Source organism: Microcaecilia unicolor, chromosome 1 (genome assembly GCF_901765095.1).
Source record: "Microcaecilia unicolor chromosome 1, aMicUni1.1, whole genome shotgun sequence".
Lineage (NCBI taxonomy): Eukaryota > Metazoa > Chordata > Amphibia > Gymnophiona > Siphonopidae > Microcaecilia > Microcaecilia unicolor.
Window position 1 is genome coordinate 684,838,437 of NC_044031.1, and position 17,928 is coordinate 684,856,364.

General features: G+C 45.9%; 1 protein-coding gene across 2 annotated transcripts in view; it reads left to right on the plus strand.

The window, feature by feature from the left end:
* The window catches only part of TRIP4 (thyroid hormone receptor interactor 4), a 269,161-nt gene that overhangs the window by 23,928 nt on the left and 227,305 nt on the right, over positions 1 to 17,928 (plus strand). For both annotated transcript variants that reach the window (XM_030188088.1, XM_030188095.1), the window contains exon 3: positions 11,069 to 11,211. In XM_030188088.1, the coding sequence (XP_030043948.1) occupies positions 11,069 to 11,211 (143 nt within the window). The remainder of the gene's footprint in view (positions 1 to 11,068; positions 11,212 to 17,928) is intronic.

Below are 17,928 nucleotides of genomic sequence, written 5' to 3' on the forward strand. Positions count from 1 at the left end.
GAATTCGGGGGCAGGTGTTGGGAGAGAGGGAAGAGAGAGAGAGAGATAATGGACCTGGAGTAGAGGGGGAAGGAAGAGAGTTGGACCTGGAGGCGGGAGAAAGGAAGGAAGACGGCCTTTAATCAGTGGCATAGTCTCTGGGGAGGAAAGGGGCTTCGGAGACCTGGCCCCTCCAAAGCTGCAATACCTGTTCAGTGGCTGGTGGGGTAGAAGTATAGCCCATAAACTTACTTGAGTGCAGGCTGATAAGAATATCCTATAGGTAAAGTCGGTTACTGGTCAGTTGCTATCAGCTCAGTTCTGGGATTGTTTTCAACAATTTTATCAAGACTTGTACTCGGGATTCCACTATTTGGTATGCTGACATTGATAATTACTCTGTTGCTCTTGATATCCCATTGTTGTTCCATGCACAACATACAATTTTGGAAGGGAAAATTACAGTGAAGGAGGTGCTCTAGGTTATTAAAGGGTTACCTACAGGTAAGTAAGGCCCCTGGTTTGAATTTATTAACGAATAAGTTTTTTATAAAGCTTTTGCTACTGACGTAGCCCCTTTGTTGGCTCTAATATTGAATTCTGCTTGAGAGGGGGCATCCTTTCCAACATCAGCTATGGAGGACTGGATAACAGTGATCCCAAAACTGGATAAAGATAAGAATGAGTGTTTCTTCTATCGTCCTATGTTGGTGCTGAATACTGATGTTAAAATACTTGCAAAAGTGCTAACAAATCATTTGGCAATTATTTTGCCTTGCTTAATCCATCCAGACCAGGTTGGGTTTGTGGCTTAGCATCAGACCATGGATACTGTGAGATGTATGGTGGACCTTCTTTTTTTCACCAGGAAGGAGGATCTTGTCTTGTGCCTTCTCAGCTTAGATGCCAAGAAGGTTTTTGATTGGGTGCATTGGCCCTGCATGGATAAAGTTCTGGAGAAGTTTTGTGTGGGTTCTGTATTTTGAGGGTGCATTCAGGCTTTTTATGCTTCACCAAAAGCTTAGGTCCACATTAATGGTGGCAGCTCTGGTCAGTTTGCCTTAATTCAAGGTATTCATCAGGGCTGCCCTCTTTGAATTAAGGCAAACTGACCAGAGTTGCCACCATTAAAGTGGACCTAAGCTTTTGGTGAAGCATAACAGTTTTCTTTCTTTATTGGAGAGGATGAGCAGGGCACAGTGGTTCACATTTTGGTAGACCCATATCAAAGCAAGAGCATAGCGGAGAGTTATTCAGTTGAGATTGCAGTGTTGGGTTGGGTGCCCTATTCAGTGGCATCCACTAGTTTTTCTTTTTGGTAAAAATCCCCATGGACGTTCCCGGTTCCAATCTGTTTGCCAGGCCTCGAATGCAGCTAAACTGAATTTGGCTACCCACTGGAAACAACAGTGTCCCTACTTTGGTTCAGGTTGACTAAGTTGTGTTACATTTGTGACATGGAGCACTTATGATAAAAAAAAAATACATTGGTCATACTGACTGCACATTGGTGATTAGTTATTTTTTCTGGATTGTTTTGTATCTTATGATTTTGACAGTTCCCTTTTCTTTTTCTTCCGTAGGATGGGGCTGGGGGGGGTGAGGTGGGGAGGGGTTTACTTGTTTGGGATGGGTCTATTTCAACAACTGAGATCAACTTGTTTTACTTTATCGTCTGTAATCCACTTGGGAGGTTGTTCTAATCTTTCCATTTTCAAATATACTCTGGGCATGGAATATTTTTTTCTTTGTGTTTTGCTCAGCTTTTTGTTATACCAATTTGGTTCTTGTATATATTCATATTCTCCGAGGACAAGCAGGCTGCTTGTTCTCACTGATGGGTGACGTCCGTGGCAGCCCCTCCAATCGGAATCTTCACTAGCAAAAGCCTTTGCTAGCCCTCGCGCGCCGATGCGCACCGCGCATGCGCGGCCGTCTTCCCGCCCGAAACCGGCTTGAGCCGGCCAGTCTTCTTTTCTCCGCGCTCGGTACGGTTGTGTTTTACCGTTTGTGCCCCGGAAAGTCGACCTCGCGCGTCGTTTTTCGACATTTTTCTGTGAGAAATCCAGAAATCATTTGGATTAGCACTTTCGTTTTTCCTTCCTCTACTTCGAGTGTTTTCGCCCTGTTAAGTTTTCTTTCGTCGTCGGGGTAGGCCTTACTTAGGCCCCGGTCGAAATTTCCCTTTTTTCTGTGCCAAATTTCGCCATTTCATCTTTCGATTTCGCCGGCGTGATTTTTCCGCCCATGACATCGAAGCCTTCCAGCGGCTTCAAGAAGTGCACCCAGTGCGCCCGGGTAATCTCGCTCACTGACAGGCACGCTTCGTGTCTTCAGTGTCTGGGGGCTGGGCACCGCCCTCAGGCCTGTAGTCTGTGTTCCCTTTTGCAAAGGCGGACTCAGGTAGCGAGGTTAGCCCAGTGGAACATTTTGTTCTCGGGCTCTTCGTCGGCATCGGCACCGGGGGTATCGAGTGCATCGACGTCTTCAGCGTCCAGACCTTCAACCTCGGCGGCCAGTGCATTGAGTGCATCGAGGCATCGGCCCTCTGCATCGGCGCCGAGACATCGGATAGCTGCATCGACGTCGGTGGTACCGGGACCTCGTCTGCTGATGTCGTCGGACGGTGGTGCTTCGTCTGGAGTGCAGGTGAGGGCTGTCCATTCCCCTGCTGGTGGCGGTGAGCCTTCGGGTGGGTCTCCCCCTACCCTGAGGGCTCCTGCGGTACAGCCCCCCCGAGACCGACCCTCTTCGGTCTCGGCTCCGAGGAAGCGACGGCTGGATTCTACGTCCTCCTCGTCGGTACCGGGAAGCTCCGGTGACATGCTTCGTCCCAAGAAGTCGAAGAAGCATCGTCACCGGTCCCCTTCCCATGTCGGTACCGAGAGCTCTGGGTCGCCGAAGGAGTCGGCACCCAGCAGGCATCGGCGCCGAGAGGACCGCTCACCCTCTGTTCAGGAGGTGTTGATGCGTTCCACTCTGGACAGCCCGGAACAGCCTCCACGCCCGGAACAGGTTCTGACGTCGACGCCTGCATCGACCTCCATGCCTTTCTCTGCAGCCGCTCTGAACGAGAGCCTCCGGGCTGTCCTCCCAGAGATTCTGGGAGAGCTGTTGCGCCCTACCCCTCCGGTACCGGCGGTGCTTGCGCCACCGGTACCGTCGAGTGTGGCGCCGGCTGGCCCATCGCCCGAGGTGAGGTCTCCGGCGTCGGTGCCGCGTGCGGTGCCGGCTGCCGTCGCCTCCCAGGAAGGCTCCCCGACTATGTCGGCGGAGGGAGCTTCGCCGATGCGGGCGAGGGAGTCTACCTCTCGACGCCCCCATCGTGGACGTGGCTCCACAGAGTCGAGTCGGGCACGGTTGCAGACACAGGTCCGTGAACTTGTGTCTGACACCAAGGGTGAGGCCTCGTGGGAAGAGGAAGAAGACCCCAGATATTTCTCTGACGAGGAGTCTGAGGGTCTTCCTTCCGATTCCACTCCCTCTCCTGAAAGGCAGCTTTCTCCTCCTGAGAGTCTGTCTTTCGCTTCCTTTGTCCGGGAGATGTCTACGGCCATCCCCTTCCCGGTGGTTGTGGAGGACGAGCCCAGGGCTGAAATGTTTGAGCTCCTGGACTATCCTTCTCCACCTAAGGAAGCGTCCACTGTTCCCTTGCACCATGTCCTAAAAAAGACATTGCTTGCGAACTGGACCAAACCTTTAACTAATCCCCACATCCCCAAGAAGATCGAGTCCCAGTACCGGATCCATGGGGACCCAGATCTGATGCGCACTCAGTTGCCTCATGATTCTGGAGTTGTGGATCTGGCCCTAAAGAAGGCTAAGAGTTCTAGGGAGCATGCTTCGGCGCCCCCGGGCAAGGACTCTAGAACCTTAGACTCCTTTGGGAGGAAGGCCTACCATTCTTCTATGCTCATGGCCAAAATCCAGTCTTACCAGCTCTACACGAGCATACACATGCGGAATAATGTGCGGCAGTTGGCGGGCTTGGTTGATGCGCTCCCCCCTGAGCAAGCCAAGCCGTTTCAGGAGGTGGTCAGGCAGCTGAAGGCGTGCAGAAAATTCCTGGCCAGAGGGGTGTATGACACCTTTGATGTTGCGTCCAGGGCCGCTGCTCAAGGTGTGGTGATGCGCAGGCTCTCATGGCTGCGTGCCTCCGACCTGGAGAATAGAATCCAGCAGCGGATTGCGGACTCGCCTTGCCGTGCGGATAACATTTTTGGAGAGAAAGTCGAACAGGTGGTAGAGCAGCTCCACCAGCGGGACACCGCATTCGACAAGTTCTCCCGCCGGCAGCCTTCAGCCTCTACCTCTACAGGTAGAAGATTTTTTTGGGGAAGGAAGACTGTTCCCTACTCTTCTGGCAAGCGTAGGTACAATCCTCCTTCTCGACAGCCTGCGGCCCAGGCTAAGCCCCAGCGCGCTCGCTCTCGTCAGCAGCGCGCGACTCAGCAAGGCCCCTCGGCTCCCCAGCAAAAGCAAGGGGCGAGCTTTTGACTGGCTCCAGCAGAGCATAGCCGACATCCAAGTGTCAGTGCCGGGCGACCTGCCAGTCGGAGGGAGGTTGAAAGCTTTTCACCAAAGGTGGCCTCTCATAACCTCCGATCAGTGGGTTCTCCAAATAGTCCGGCAAGGATACACCCTCAATTTGGCCTCAAAACCTCCAAATTGTCCACCGGGAGCTCAGTTTTACAGCTTCCAGCACAAGCAGGTACTTGCAGAGGAACTCTCCGCCCTTCTCAGCGCCAATGCGGTCGAGCCCGTGCCATCCGGGCAAGAAGGGCTGGGATTCTATTCCAGGTACTTCCTTGTGGAAAAGAAAACAGGGGGGATGCGTCCCATCCTAGACCTAAGGGCCCTGAACAAATATCTGGTCAAAGAAAAGTTCAGGATGCTTTCCCTGGGCACCCTACTTCCCATGATTCAGGAAAACGATTGGCTATGCTCTCTGGACTTAAAGGATGCCTACACACACATCCCGATACTGCCAGCTCACAGACAGTATCTGCGATTTCAGCTGGGCACACGTCACTTCCAGTACTGTGTGCTACCCTTTGGGCTCGCCTCTGCGCCCAGGGTGTTCACAAAGTGCTTGGCTGTAGTAGCGGCAGCACTTTGCAGGCTGGGGGTGCACGTGTTCCCATATCTCGACGATTGGCTGGTGAAGAACACGTCCGAGGCAGGAGCCCTGCAGTCCATGCAGATGACTATTCGCCTCCTGGAGCTACTGGGGTTTGTGATAAATTACCCAAAGTCCCATCTTCTCCCGGCGCAGAGACTCGAATTCATAGGAGCTCTGCTGGATTCTCGGACGGCTCGCGCCTATCTCCCAGAGGCGAGAGCCAACAACTTGTTGTCCCTCGTCTCGCGGGTGCGAGCGTCCCAGCAGATCACAGCTCGGCAGATGTTGAGATTGCTGGGCCACATGGCCTCCACAGTTCATGTGACTCCCATGGCCCGCCTTCACATGAGATCTGCTCAATGGACCCTAGCTTCCCAATGGTTTCAGGCTGCTGGGGATCTAGAAGACGTGATCCACCTGTCCACGAGTTTTCTCGAATCCCTGTATTGGTGGACGATTTGGTCCAATTTGACTCTGGGACGTCCTTTCCAAATTCCTCAGCCACAAAAAGTGCTGACCACGGATGCGTCTCTCCTGGGATGGGGAGCTCATGTCGATGGGCTTCACACCCAAGGAAGCTGGTCCCTCCAGGAACGCGATCTACAGATCAATCTTCTGGAGTTACGAGCGATCTGGAACGCTCTGAAGGCTTTCAGAGATCGGCTGTCCCACCAAATTATCCAAATTCAGACAGACAACCAGGTTGCCATGTACTACGTCAACAAGCAGGGGGGCACCGGATCTCGCCCCCTGTGTCAGGAAGCCGTCAGCATGTGGCTCTGGGCTCGCCGGCACGGCATGGTGCTCCAAGCCACATATCTGGCAGGCGTAAACAACAGTCTGGCCGACAGACTGAGCAGGATTATGCAACCTCATGAGTGGTCGCTCAACTCCCGAGTGGTGCGCCAGATCTTCCAAGCGTGGGGCACCCCCTTGGTGGATCTTTTCGCATCTCGAGCCAACCACAAAGTCCCTCAGTTCTGTTCCAGTCTTCAGGCCCACGGCAGACTGGCATCGGATGCCTTCCTCCTGGATTGGGGGGAGGGTCTGCTGTATGCTTATCCTCCCATTCCTCTGGTGGGGAAGACTTTGTTGAAACTCAAGCAAGACCGAGGCACCATGATTCTGATTGCTCCTTTTTGGCCGCGTCAGATCTGGTTCCCTCTTCTTCTGGAGTTGTCCTCCGAAGAACCCTGGAGATTGGAGTGTTTTCCGACCCTCATCACGCAGGACGAAGGGGCGCTTCTGCATCCCAGCCTCCGGTCCCTGGCTCTCACGGCCTGGATGTTGAGAGCGTAGACTTTGCCTCTTTGGGTCTGTCAGAGGGTGTCTCCCGCATCTTGCTTGCTTCCAGGAAAGATTCCACTAAGAGGAGTTACTTCTTTCTATGGAGGAGGTTTGCCGTCTGGTGTGACAGCAAGGCCCTAGATCCTCGCTCTTGTCCTACACAGACCCTGCTTGAATACCTTCTGCACTTGTCTGAGTCTGGTCTCAAGACCAACTCTGTAAGAGTTCACCTTAGTGCAATCAGTGCATACCATTACCATGTGGAAGGTAAGCTGATCTCAGGACAGCCTTTAGTTGTTCGCTTCATGAGAGGTTTGCTTTTGTCAAAGCCCCCTGTCAAGCCTCCTACGGTGTCATGGGATCTCAATGTCGTTCTCACCCAGCTGATGAAACCTCCTTTTGAGCCACTGAACTCCTGCCATCTGAAGTACTTGACCTGGAAGGTCATTTTCTTGGTGGCAGTTACTTCAGCTCGTAGAGTCAGTGAGCTTCAGGCCCTGGTAGCCCAGGCCCCTTACACCAAATTTCATCATAACAGAGTAGTCCTCCGCACTCACCCTAAGTTCTTGCCAAAGGTTGTGTCGGAGTTCCATCTGAACCAGTCAATTGTCTTGCCAACATTCTTTCCCCGTCCTCATTCCTGCCCTGCTGAACGTCAGCTGCACACATTGGACTGCAAGAGAGCATTGGCCTTCTATCTGGAGCGGACACAGCCCAACAGACAGTCCGCCCAATTGTTTGTTTCTTTTGATCCCAATAGGAGGGGAGTGGCTGTGGGGAAACGCACCATATCCAATTGGCTAGCAGATTGCATTTCCTTCACTTACGCCCAGGCTGGGCTGGCTCTTGAGGGTCATGTCACGGCTCATAATGTTAGAGCCATGGCTGCGTCGGTAGCCCACTTGAAGTCAGCCTCTATTGAAGAAATTTGCAAAGCTGCGACGTGGTCATCTGTCCACACATTCACATCTCATTACTGCCTGCAGCAGGATACCCGACGCGACAGTCGGTTCGGGCAGTCAGTTCTTCACCCCCCGAGGGCCCTGTTTGTTCTGTTCCAGGCTGCACTCTCAGTTAGTTGGTAAATTTTTTAGGTCAATCTCAGTTCTGTCCTCGCCGTTGCGAGGCCCAATTGACCATGGTTGTTGTTTTGAGTGAGCCTGGGGGCTAGGGATACCCCATCAGTGAGAACAAGCAGCCTGCTTGTCCTCGGAGAAAGCGAATGCTACATACCTGTAGAAGGTATTCTCCGAGGACAGCAGGCTGATTGTTCTCACAAACCCGCCCGCCTCCCCTTTGGAGTTGTGTCTTCCCTTGTCTTTGTCTTGCTACACATGAGACTGGCCGGCTCAAGCCGGTTTCGGGCGGGAAGACGGCCGCGCATGCGCGGTGCGCATTGGCGCGCGAGGCTAGCAAAGGCTTTTGCTAGTGAAGATTCCGATTGGAGGGGCTGCCGCGGACGTCACCCATCAGTGAGAACAATCAGCCTGCTGTCCTCGGAGAATACCTTCTACAGGTATGTAGCATTCGCTTTCTGGTTTACAATAAAGAGGTATAAAAATGTAAAAAAAAAAAAAAAAAAGGAGTAAGGAGTAGCATTTAATGCTAGTCCATTTTAAAATCAAAGTATAGGCTGTTTTACACTTCCAGGGGTATACAAAAGAATAATATTGTGTTCTATGGCTCTGTGCCTGGCACTGCACCCACAGTGTGAATCAGAATCCTTTTGCTTAATGCCATCTGCTTAGCTTTAATTTCACTGGTTCTCTGGATGAAGCATGTATTGCAGTGGATGCCAAGTCCACCAGAAATCATTGGATACATAGAAATAAACTTTTTAATTAATGTCTAATAGTAGTGAAACTCAAGTGAACTTGGCATTTGTCTAAGTCTTTAAGCACTGGTGCTGTGATTTGTGCCTTATCCAGCAGCTGCTACAAGGATCTTTCTTCCCTGCTCCTTTCCTTTACAGCTAAGCTTCAGCCCTTGTAAACAAGAATGACCTTGTGTGTGCTATCTGTTTTGTGTAGAGATATTAGGAAGCATTTTAAAGCTGATAAATTCCCACTGTTTGGCTTACAGAATTTCGTTGGTTTATAATAAGTACGTAAGTAAGTATTGCCATACTGGGAAAGACCAAAGGTCCATCGAGCCCAGCATCCTGTTTCCAACAGTGGCCAATCCAGGTCACAAATACCCAGCAAGATCCCAAAAATGTACAAAACATTTTATACTGCTTATACCAGAAATAGTGGATTTTCCTCAAGTCCATTTAATAACAGTCTATGGACTTTTCCTTTAGGAAGCAATCAAACCTTTTTAAAACTCCGCTAAGCTAACCACCTTTACCACATTCTGTGGCAACGAATTCCAGAGTTTAATTACACGTTGAGTGAAGAAACATTTTCCCCTATTTGTTTTAAATTTACTACATTGTAAAGCGAGAAGCGCAGTGCTTAATAATCTGCCCATACTATAAAGGGAAAGGTGGGGGAGGTTAGTTGGGGAATACTCAGATAGGGAGGTACATAAAGAAGGAGGTGTAAAGTGCCAAAGGAAGCAAAGACAATAATCTACACTCTGGTAGGTATAATATGTGGAGAGGTAGAGGTAACTAAACCATGAAGTAAAGAGTAAGTTCCAGAAGAGTAGAGGGGGAGGGTGGGGGGAGAAGGGGGGGATATAGAATCGGGAAGGATAATACTCAATGCACATTGGAGGGACATGTATATTATTAGCCAGGAGAGCAATCCATTGAAAGAGCGCATTAAGAAGTCCCGCCTGCAAATACTGATGGGACAATACATAGAGTAAAACACGAGTTATAAATATTGGAATTTAATATAAAAGTTTATTGTTAATAGTTACACAACTGTATTGTAATTATACATGTACACATTCTAAATATATAAGAAGACAAGAGGGAAGGGATAGGGGAGAAAAGATTGGAAAACATTGATGATAAAAGTTTCAGGTTCATTAACATGCAATAGAATTATTTGTTATAAGATTTATATAGACTGATATGGACTTGTATACCATGCAGGCATATTTTCAAAGCACTTAGCCTTCCAAAGTTCCATAGGTTTCTATGGAACTTTAGAAGGCTAAGTGCTTTGAAAATATGCCTACATGTGAATTCATCAATAAAAATTGTTGAAACAAATTTACTACATTGTAGCTTCATCGCATGCCCCCTAGTCCTAGTATTTTTGGAAAGCATGAACAGACGCTTCACATCTACCTGTTCAACTCCACTTATTATTATATAGACCTCTATCATATCTCCCCTCAGCCGCCTTTTCTCCAAGCTGAAGAGCCCTAGCCGCTTTAGCCTTTCCTCATAGGGAAGTCGTCCCATCCCCTTTATCATTTTCGTCGCCCTTCTCTATACCTTTTCTAATTCCACTATATCTTTTTTGAGATGCGGCGACCAGAATTGAACACAGTATTCGAGGTGTGGTCGCACCATGGGGCGATACAAAGGCATTAACATCCTCATTTTTGTTTTCTATTCCTTTCCTAATAATACCTAACATTCTATTTGCTTTCTTAGCCGCAGCAGCACAGTGAGCAGAAGGTTTCAACATATCATCAATGACGACACCTAGATCCCTTTCTTGGTCCGTGACTCCTAACATTGCATGACGTACCTATAATTCGGGTTCCTCTTTCCCACGTGCATCACTTTGCACTTGCTCACTTTAAACGTCATCTGCATGGCCTACATTGTTTGTGTCCGTAAAACAGCAAACAATTTTAAGTTAAAATTAAATTAGTAACAGTGTTTGAACGTGTCTCTTTGTCTCCCTCTTAACCTACCTCTTCCCTTCAACCCATCAACCCTAACCAGGATTTCTCAACCCAGTCCTTGGGAAATCCCAAGCCAGTCTGGTTTCAGGATATCAACAATGAATATGTATGAAATAAAGTTGCATTCCTTGCCTCCATTGTATGCAAATATCCACAAAGAATATGCATGATATATCTTGAAAACCAGACTGACTGGGGGTTCCCCGATTACTGGGTTGAGAAACACTGCTATATACTGTGTCTGAGGACTATCAGGTGGGTCAGAGCAAGTGTTTAAGTAATCAGTACTGTGTAGTTATTTTTGAAAGCTTTTGGTTTCTTTGGTTAATGATTTAACACATGTTAATGCAAGCCCTGTTATTCTCTATGGGGCCTATGAATGTTAATATATGTTAAAACAATTTGTACATGTTAGTAAATGAGGACCTCGGTGGGAATAAGCCATTGCTACTGAAGTGACATGTGCAGCCCCTGCCCAGTAGATCTCTTAAATATTTACCTACTGTCGTACAATATCAGAAATTCTTTAGGCTAGTGGTTCTCAATTTGGCCAGTTGAGTTTTCAGGATATCCTAAATAAATATATATGTGAGAGATTTGCACGCAGTAACTCTTTTGTGTGCAGATCTATTTCATGCATGTTCATTGTGGATATCCAGAAAACCTGACTGGCTAGATGTGTCACAAGGATTGGATTTAGAACCGCTGCTTTATGCAGCAGCACCGGAGTCAGATTTGAAAAGGCACTAACCCATAGAGCATCAGCTGCATGGGCCTGATTGTGTGTGCTGAAACGGAATTCATTCAGGGTTTCAACAGATGTTTTCTCTGCATCTCATACCTTTCACTTTGTTTCTTACCATGTAGAGGGTTCGGAGGTACAGAAGTTGGGCCTTGGAGACCAAACCAGGAAGGGGCGGCGTAAGGGGCGCAACAAGCAGGAGGCTGCTCTTTTTGTTGAGGCCGAGTCAGCAGTGGAAGAAGTAAAAACACCCCTTGATTTAGCAAAGGTTAGCAATTACTATTTGTATTACAAACACCAGAACTAGAGTGTGTTGTAGAAAGTCATGGTGCTTGGCACTCTGTCAGGTGTCATTGCTAATGGAGAGAATTGTTTTACCATCTGAGAAAAGAGCCATTGCTCACAAAAGACCAACCTTCTTTTCTGTCAGGATGCACTTGATAATATGTGACACACCACACATGCAATCATCACAGGTTAAAAGTTCTGTATGCTCAGACCCTTCTCCCCCCTCCCTCAACAACGGGTTTAGAGCATAATTAGGACATTTCCCCATACAACTCACCATACCAAAAAACGTCCAGGCATATTATGAAATAGCCCATACAAAACAGCAAAGTGTCTACCGGTAAAAACACAATAAATGTATGAAAAAATGAATTGTTAATTTATGCTTACAAATACCTCCCTTCTAAAAACTATCTATATACTATGTAGTATCAGTTAATAAAACAACTTATTACACACCATGTATCAGGGGTACATATATTTTATTTCGCTCATTTCATTGGCTCCTGCTCTTGCAGCATTTCTCTTTTTGGGCTTGCCCTTTGTACCCAATCATCATGCCCATACTTGCTCCCTAACCTGAATCCTTGCTGCCCCCTCCCTGTCCTTGGCCTTTCTTTTCTTCCACTCCAGCTTCCCATTCTCCATTTCATTCATCTGCCCAAACTTACTCTGAGTCCCTGATTTCTCCTCCTTAGGCTTCTCTTTCTTCCACTTCTTATTTTCCTTCTCCTTTCAGTCTCCATGTTCCTACTGTCCCACTAAATACCTGGGCTTCTTTTTTTCCCCTATTTCCAGGCCTCTTTCCTCCACTAGTACTCATTCTTCCCTCCCTTTGTAGGGCAACTGTTTTCCTCTAGCTCTCCTACTAATTCCTCCAATTCCCATACTTCCCCCTCCTAATCTGTCCTTCATCTTTCATCCTACCCTCCTATATTCTCCTAAATCTCCAAATCCCCACTGTCTCCTTCCCAAATATTCCTTTCTACCCATTACATCTCCCAAACCCTGCTTTTTTTAAATTGGAAATTTTTAAGATAGTGCATTTTACAACTGAATACAGGAAAAGGAAAATCTTCCAAATGATAGAGGTAATAAACAAATTCAACCAGCCACCTCACAAGAAAAAGCAGTAAAAACTTTAAGAAACAGAAGGGTAATCAATATTCAACATCCAACTAAATTAGACCTAACACATTTAGAGCTTTTTTTTTTTACAAAGCTGCACTATTGATTCCCGTGCGGCAAGTGAGAGGAATCCCATAGAAATAGAGTGGGCTTCCTCTCATTTGCTGTGAAGGAATCACTAGCGCAGCTTTGTAAAAGAAGCACTTACAGCATATATTAAAAAAAACAACCCAGATAATCTCAGTCACCTAAGATTGTTGCCCTTCATGACTTTGCAGAATCTTTTGCAGCTGCAGAGAATCCCAGAATATATATTCCTTTGTTTGAAAGGTAATTAAACATTTACAAGGATACTTAAGGAAAAAAAGTATCACCCAGAGCAAATACTCTAGACCTTAAAGCCAAAAACACTTTACCTTTGAGCTATGTGGCTGTAGCAATATCACCTTCACCCCATAATACAACATATTCTCCTCATTAAAGTACTGCCTCAACATAGTTTATCTCTCTCATTTACAAATCTAGAATTATTAGTATTTTGGAAATCCTCAAGAAAAAGCTGATAAGTCAAACTCTGATACTAATTAATCCATTTCTTGTTGATCATCCAGCATGAGCTTTTTCTTACCAGGCAGATAAGTTAAAAATTGGCATTGTTTCATATGTAGGTAATCTTAAGACCACCTTACAATTAGGGCTGCATTTTAAAAGTAGGCTGTGAAAACTGTAAGGCTGTTTATAACTATTCTGCATGCTGTTTTAGATTCTTTAATTTGTTATTTGTCAATTTGTATATATCTTTTCATTACTTTTTATTCTTTATTTAGGGCTACATTTTTTAATCACGATTAATTGCGTGATTAAAGGTATGTTGTTTAGAACATAAGAGTAGCCATACTGGGTCAGACCAGTGGTCCATCTAGCCCAGTATCCTGTTTTCCGAACAGTGACCAAGCCAGGTCACAAGTACCTGGCAGAAACCCAAATTGTGGCAACACTCCATTCTACAAATCCCAGGACAAGCAGCAATTAATTGCGCGATTAAAAGGTATGTTATTTTTTTCCTCACTTCAGCTCCTTGTGACTCTGGGCCGTGGAGGGTTAAATGACTTGCCCAGAGAGTCACAAGGAGCTGCAGTAGGACAAAAATAGCATACATTTTAATCGCGCAATTGTGATTCAAATTTTAATCAAAATGGAAGCCCTACTTAAAATTTCTCCTTAGGAGAATCTCAGGAGACAGTACTTGTTTTCTTCATCATCTCAAATTTAAAAACTCCTGTAACATTTCATCTTAATACCTGCAACAAATGCAGCTTGCAAGGGAGCAACCTTCATGTCTACAACCAACAAATGCTTATTCAAAAGAGAAATACCAGTATTGACGTTTATGTTTCAACAATTGGTATTGATGACAAGTCAATGTAATCAAATCCATCAACGAATAAACAGAAGTACAGACGGTCATCAAATTTTTAACAATTACAACCCCCCAACCCCTACCCACTATTGTAATGATTTTTATTCAGTATCAAACAAAGCCAAGGTCGAACAACTAAACAACAAATCTAGACAAAACTAGATAAAACTTGATCCCATTTTTAATTTATAAGAGGACTCCTTTACCCTCCCCCCTAACTACCCTATATTCCTTTCAAATTTCACAGTTGTGTACAAGTTCGCCCTCCTCCCCTAACCCTACTTTGACCCATATCTTAAACATTCACTGAGATGACCTAGCATCTGAACTCTTATGACCCTAGGCAATCCATGAAAGGATAACGTCCAGTATTCCCAATCCACCCTTCCCTACCCAGGCAAAGAAACACTCTGAAACCTGTTCAGTACAGCACTTCTGGCCTTATGGGAGATAGTTTGCAAATAACAATTCCAGATAGACATGAAAGCCCTTCTTCCCTTTGTAGAATTCGGTATTGACTTTTAGTAAATTTTTCTACAACCTCTTGAGAAAAAGAAGTAAACTAAGAACATAAGAATAACCATACTGGGTCAGAGTCAGACCAGTGATCCATCTAGCCCAGTATCCTGTTTCCAACAGTGACCGATCCATCCAGGTCACAAGTGCCTGGCAGAAACCCAAATAGTAACATAGTAGATGACGGCAGAAAAAGACCTGCACGGTCCATCCAGTCTGCCCAACAAGATAACTCATATTTGCTGCTTTTTGTGTATACCCTACTTTGATTTGTACCTGTGCTCTTCAGGGCACAGACCGTATAAGTCTGCCCAGCACTATCCCCGCCTCCCAACCACCTGCCCCTCCTCCCAACCACCGGCTCTGGCACAGACCATATAAGTCTGCCCAGCACTATCCTCACCTCCCAACCATCAGCCCTGCCTCCCAACCACCGGCTCTGGCACAGACCGTACAAGTCTGTCCAGCACTATCCCCGCCTCCCAACCACCAGTCCCGCTGCCCACCACCGGCTCTGGCACAGACCGTACAAGTCTGTCCAGCACTATCCCTGCCTCCCAACCACCAGCCCCGCCTCCCGATCTCGACTAAGCTCCTGAGGATCCATTCCTTCGGCACAGGATTCCTTTATGCTTATCCCACGCATGTTTGAATTCCATTACCGTTTTCATTTCCACCACCTCCCGCGGGAGGGCATTCCAAGCATCCACTACTCTCTCCGTGAAAAAATACTTCCTGACATTTTTCTTGAGTCTGCCCCCCTTCAGTCTCATTTCATGTCCTCTCGTTCTACCACCTTCCCATCTCCGGAAAAGGTTCGTTTGCGGATTAATACCTTTCAAATATTTGAACGTCTGTATCATATCACCCCTGTTTCTCCTTTCCTCCAGAGTATACATGTTTAGTTCAGCAAGTCTCTCCTCATACGTCTTGTAACGCAAATCCCATACCATTCTCGTAGCTTTTCTTTGCACCACTTCAATTCTTTTTACATCCTTAACAAGATACGGCCTCCAAAACTGAACAAATAGTAGCAACATTCCATTTTACCAATTCCAGAGCAAGCAATAGCTTCCCCATATATATCAAAATAGCAGATTATGGACTTTTCCTCCAGAAACCTTTTTTAAACCCAGTTACACCAACTGCCGTTACCACATCCTCTGGCAATGAGTTCCAGAACTTGATTATTTGAGTGAAAAAATATTTCCTCCTATTTGTTTTAAAAGTATTTCCATGTAACTTCATAGAGTGTCCCCTAGTCTTTGTACTGTTTGAAAGAGTAAAAAAATCGATTAACTTTTACCCATTCTGTACCACTGAGGGTTTTGTAGATCCCGATCGTATCTCTCCTCAGCCGTCTCTTTTCCAAGCTGAAGAGCCCTAATCTCTTTAGCCTTTCCTCATGTGAGAGGAGTACCATCTCCTTTATCATTTTGGTTGCTCTTCTTTGAACCTTTTCTAATTCTGCTATATCTTTTTTGAGATATGGTGACCAGAACTGAACGCAATACTCAAGGTGCAGACGCACCATGGAGTGATACAAAGGCATTATAGTATTTTCAGTCTTATTCACCATCCTTTTCCTAATAGTTCCTAGCATCCTGTTTGCTTTTTTGGCTGCTGCCACAGACTGAGCAGAAGATTTCAGTATGTTATCTACAACGGCACCCAGATCTTTTTATTGAGTGCTGACCCCGAAGGAGGACCCTAGCATACTACTACTACTACTTATCATTTTTTATAGTGCTATTAGACGTACACTGGACATGAAGAAGACAGTTCCTGCTTGACAGAGCTTACAATCTAAATAGGACAGACAAACAGGACAAATAAGGGATAAGGGAATTTCTAAGGTGGGAATGATAATACATGGGTACTGAAGAAGTGAGAAAGGGTTAGGAGTTAAAAGCAGCATCAAAAAGGTGGGCTTTTAGCCTAGATTTGAAGATGGCCAGAGATGGATCTTGACGTACTGGCTCAGGAAGTCTATTCCAGGTATATGGTGCAGCAAGATAAAAGGAACGGAATCTATAGAGTTAGCAGTGGAGGTGCAGATAAGAGAGATTTACTCAATGAACGGAGTACCTGGAGAGTAGTGTAGGGAGAGATAAGAGTGGAGAGGTACTGACTAGCTGCAGAGTGAATGCACTTGTAAGTCAGTAAGAGGAGTTTGAACAATATGCAGAAACAGATAGCCAATGAAGTGACTTGAGGAGGGGGGCTAATATGAGCATAGCGACACTGGCGGAATGTAAGTCATGCAGCAGAATTTTAAACAGATTGAAGGGGAGAGAGATGGCTTAGTTGGAGGCCTGTGAGAAGCAAGTTGCAATAGTCTTAAGCAAGAGGTGATAAGGGTAACTATGATTCGGATTATTCTTTCCAATGCACATCATCTTGCATTTGTCTACATTAAATTTCATCTGCCATTTGGATGCCCAGTCTTCCAATTTCCTAAGTTCTTCCTGCAATATTTCACAGTCCACACATGCTTTAACAACCTTGAATAGTGTATCATCTGCAAATTCAGTCACCTCACTCGTCGTTCCGAGTTCCATATCATTTATATGTTAAATAGCACCAGTCCCACTACGGATCCCTGCAGCACTCCACTGTTCACCTTCTTCCATTGAGAGAAATGACCATTCAACCCTGTCCTCTGTTTTCTGTCCAATAACCAACTCCTAATCCACACCAGAACCTTACCTCTTATCCCATGACTTTAATTTTCTCAGGAGTCTCTCATGAGGAACTTTATCAAAAGCTTTCTGAAAATCTAGATACACTACATCAACTGGCTCACCTTTAGCCACATGTTTATTCATGCCTCACCAATTTGCTTCATTTTTTTTGCAGGCATGAATAAACATGTGGATAAAGGTGAACTGGTTGATGTAGTGTATCTAGATTTTCAGAAAGCTTTTGATAAAGTTCCTCATTAGAGACTCCTGAGAAAACTTTACCTCCCTAGCAATTACTGCCTTAAGCAATCCCTCTGTACAAGCATTCAGTCCCCACAAATCTTTTAGTGCCACTTCTTGCAGCCCTTTCGCAGACCTGGGTTGTTTGTTTATTATAAAACTTGGTATACCACTTTTTCTGAGCATAAGTCAAAGTGGTTTACGGAGTTAAAAATGGAGTTACTAAGGACAAACTTATTCAAAGAGACTTATAACAAGAATCCTTCATAAAAGACTTGACACCAAAAATGCACCAGAACAAACCAACATTGATTCCTTTATTCTGGTTACTTTAATTACATTGACATTATTGAATGTTTTACATTGTCCTTGTTCTTATATACCTGTTATACTACTACTGCTACTATTTAGCATTTCTATAGCACTACAAGGCATATGCAGCGCTGCACAAACATAGAAGAAAGACAGTCCCTACTCAAAGAGCTTACAATCTAATAGACAAAAAATAAAGTAAGCAAATCAAATCACTTATTGTGTACAGGAAGGAGGAGGGTAGGTGGAGGCAGGTGGTTACAAGTGGTTACGAGTCAAAAGCAATGTTAAAGAGGTGGACTTTCAGTCTAGATTTAAAGGTGGCCAAGGAAGGGGCAAGACGTAGGGGCTCAGGAAGTTTATTCCAGGCGCAGGGTGCAGTGAGACAGAAGGCGCG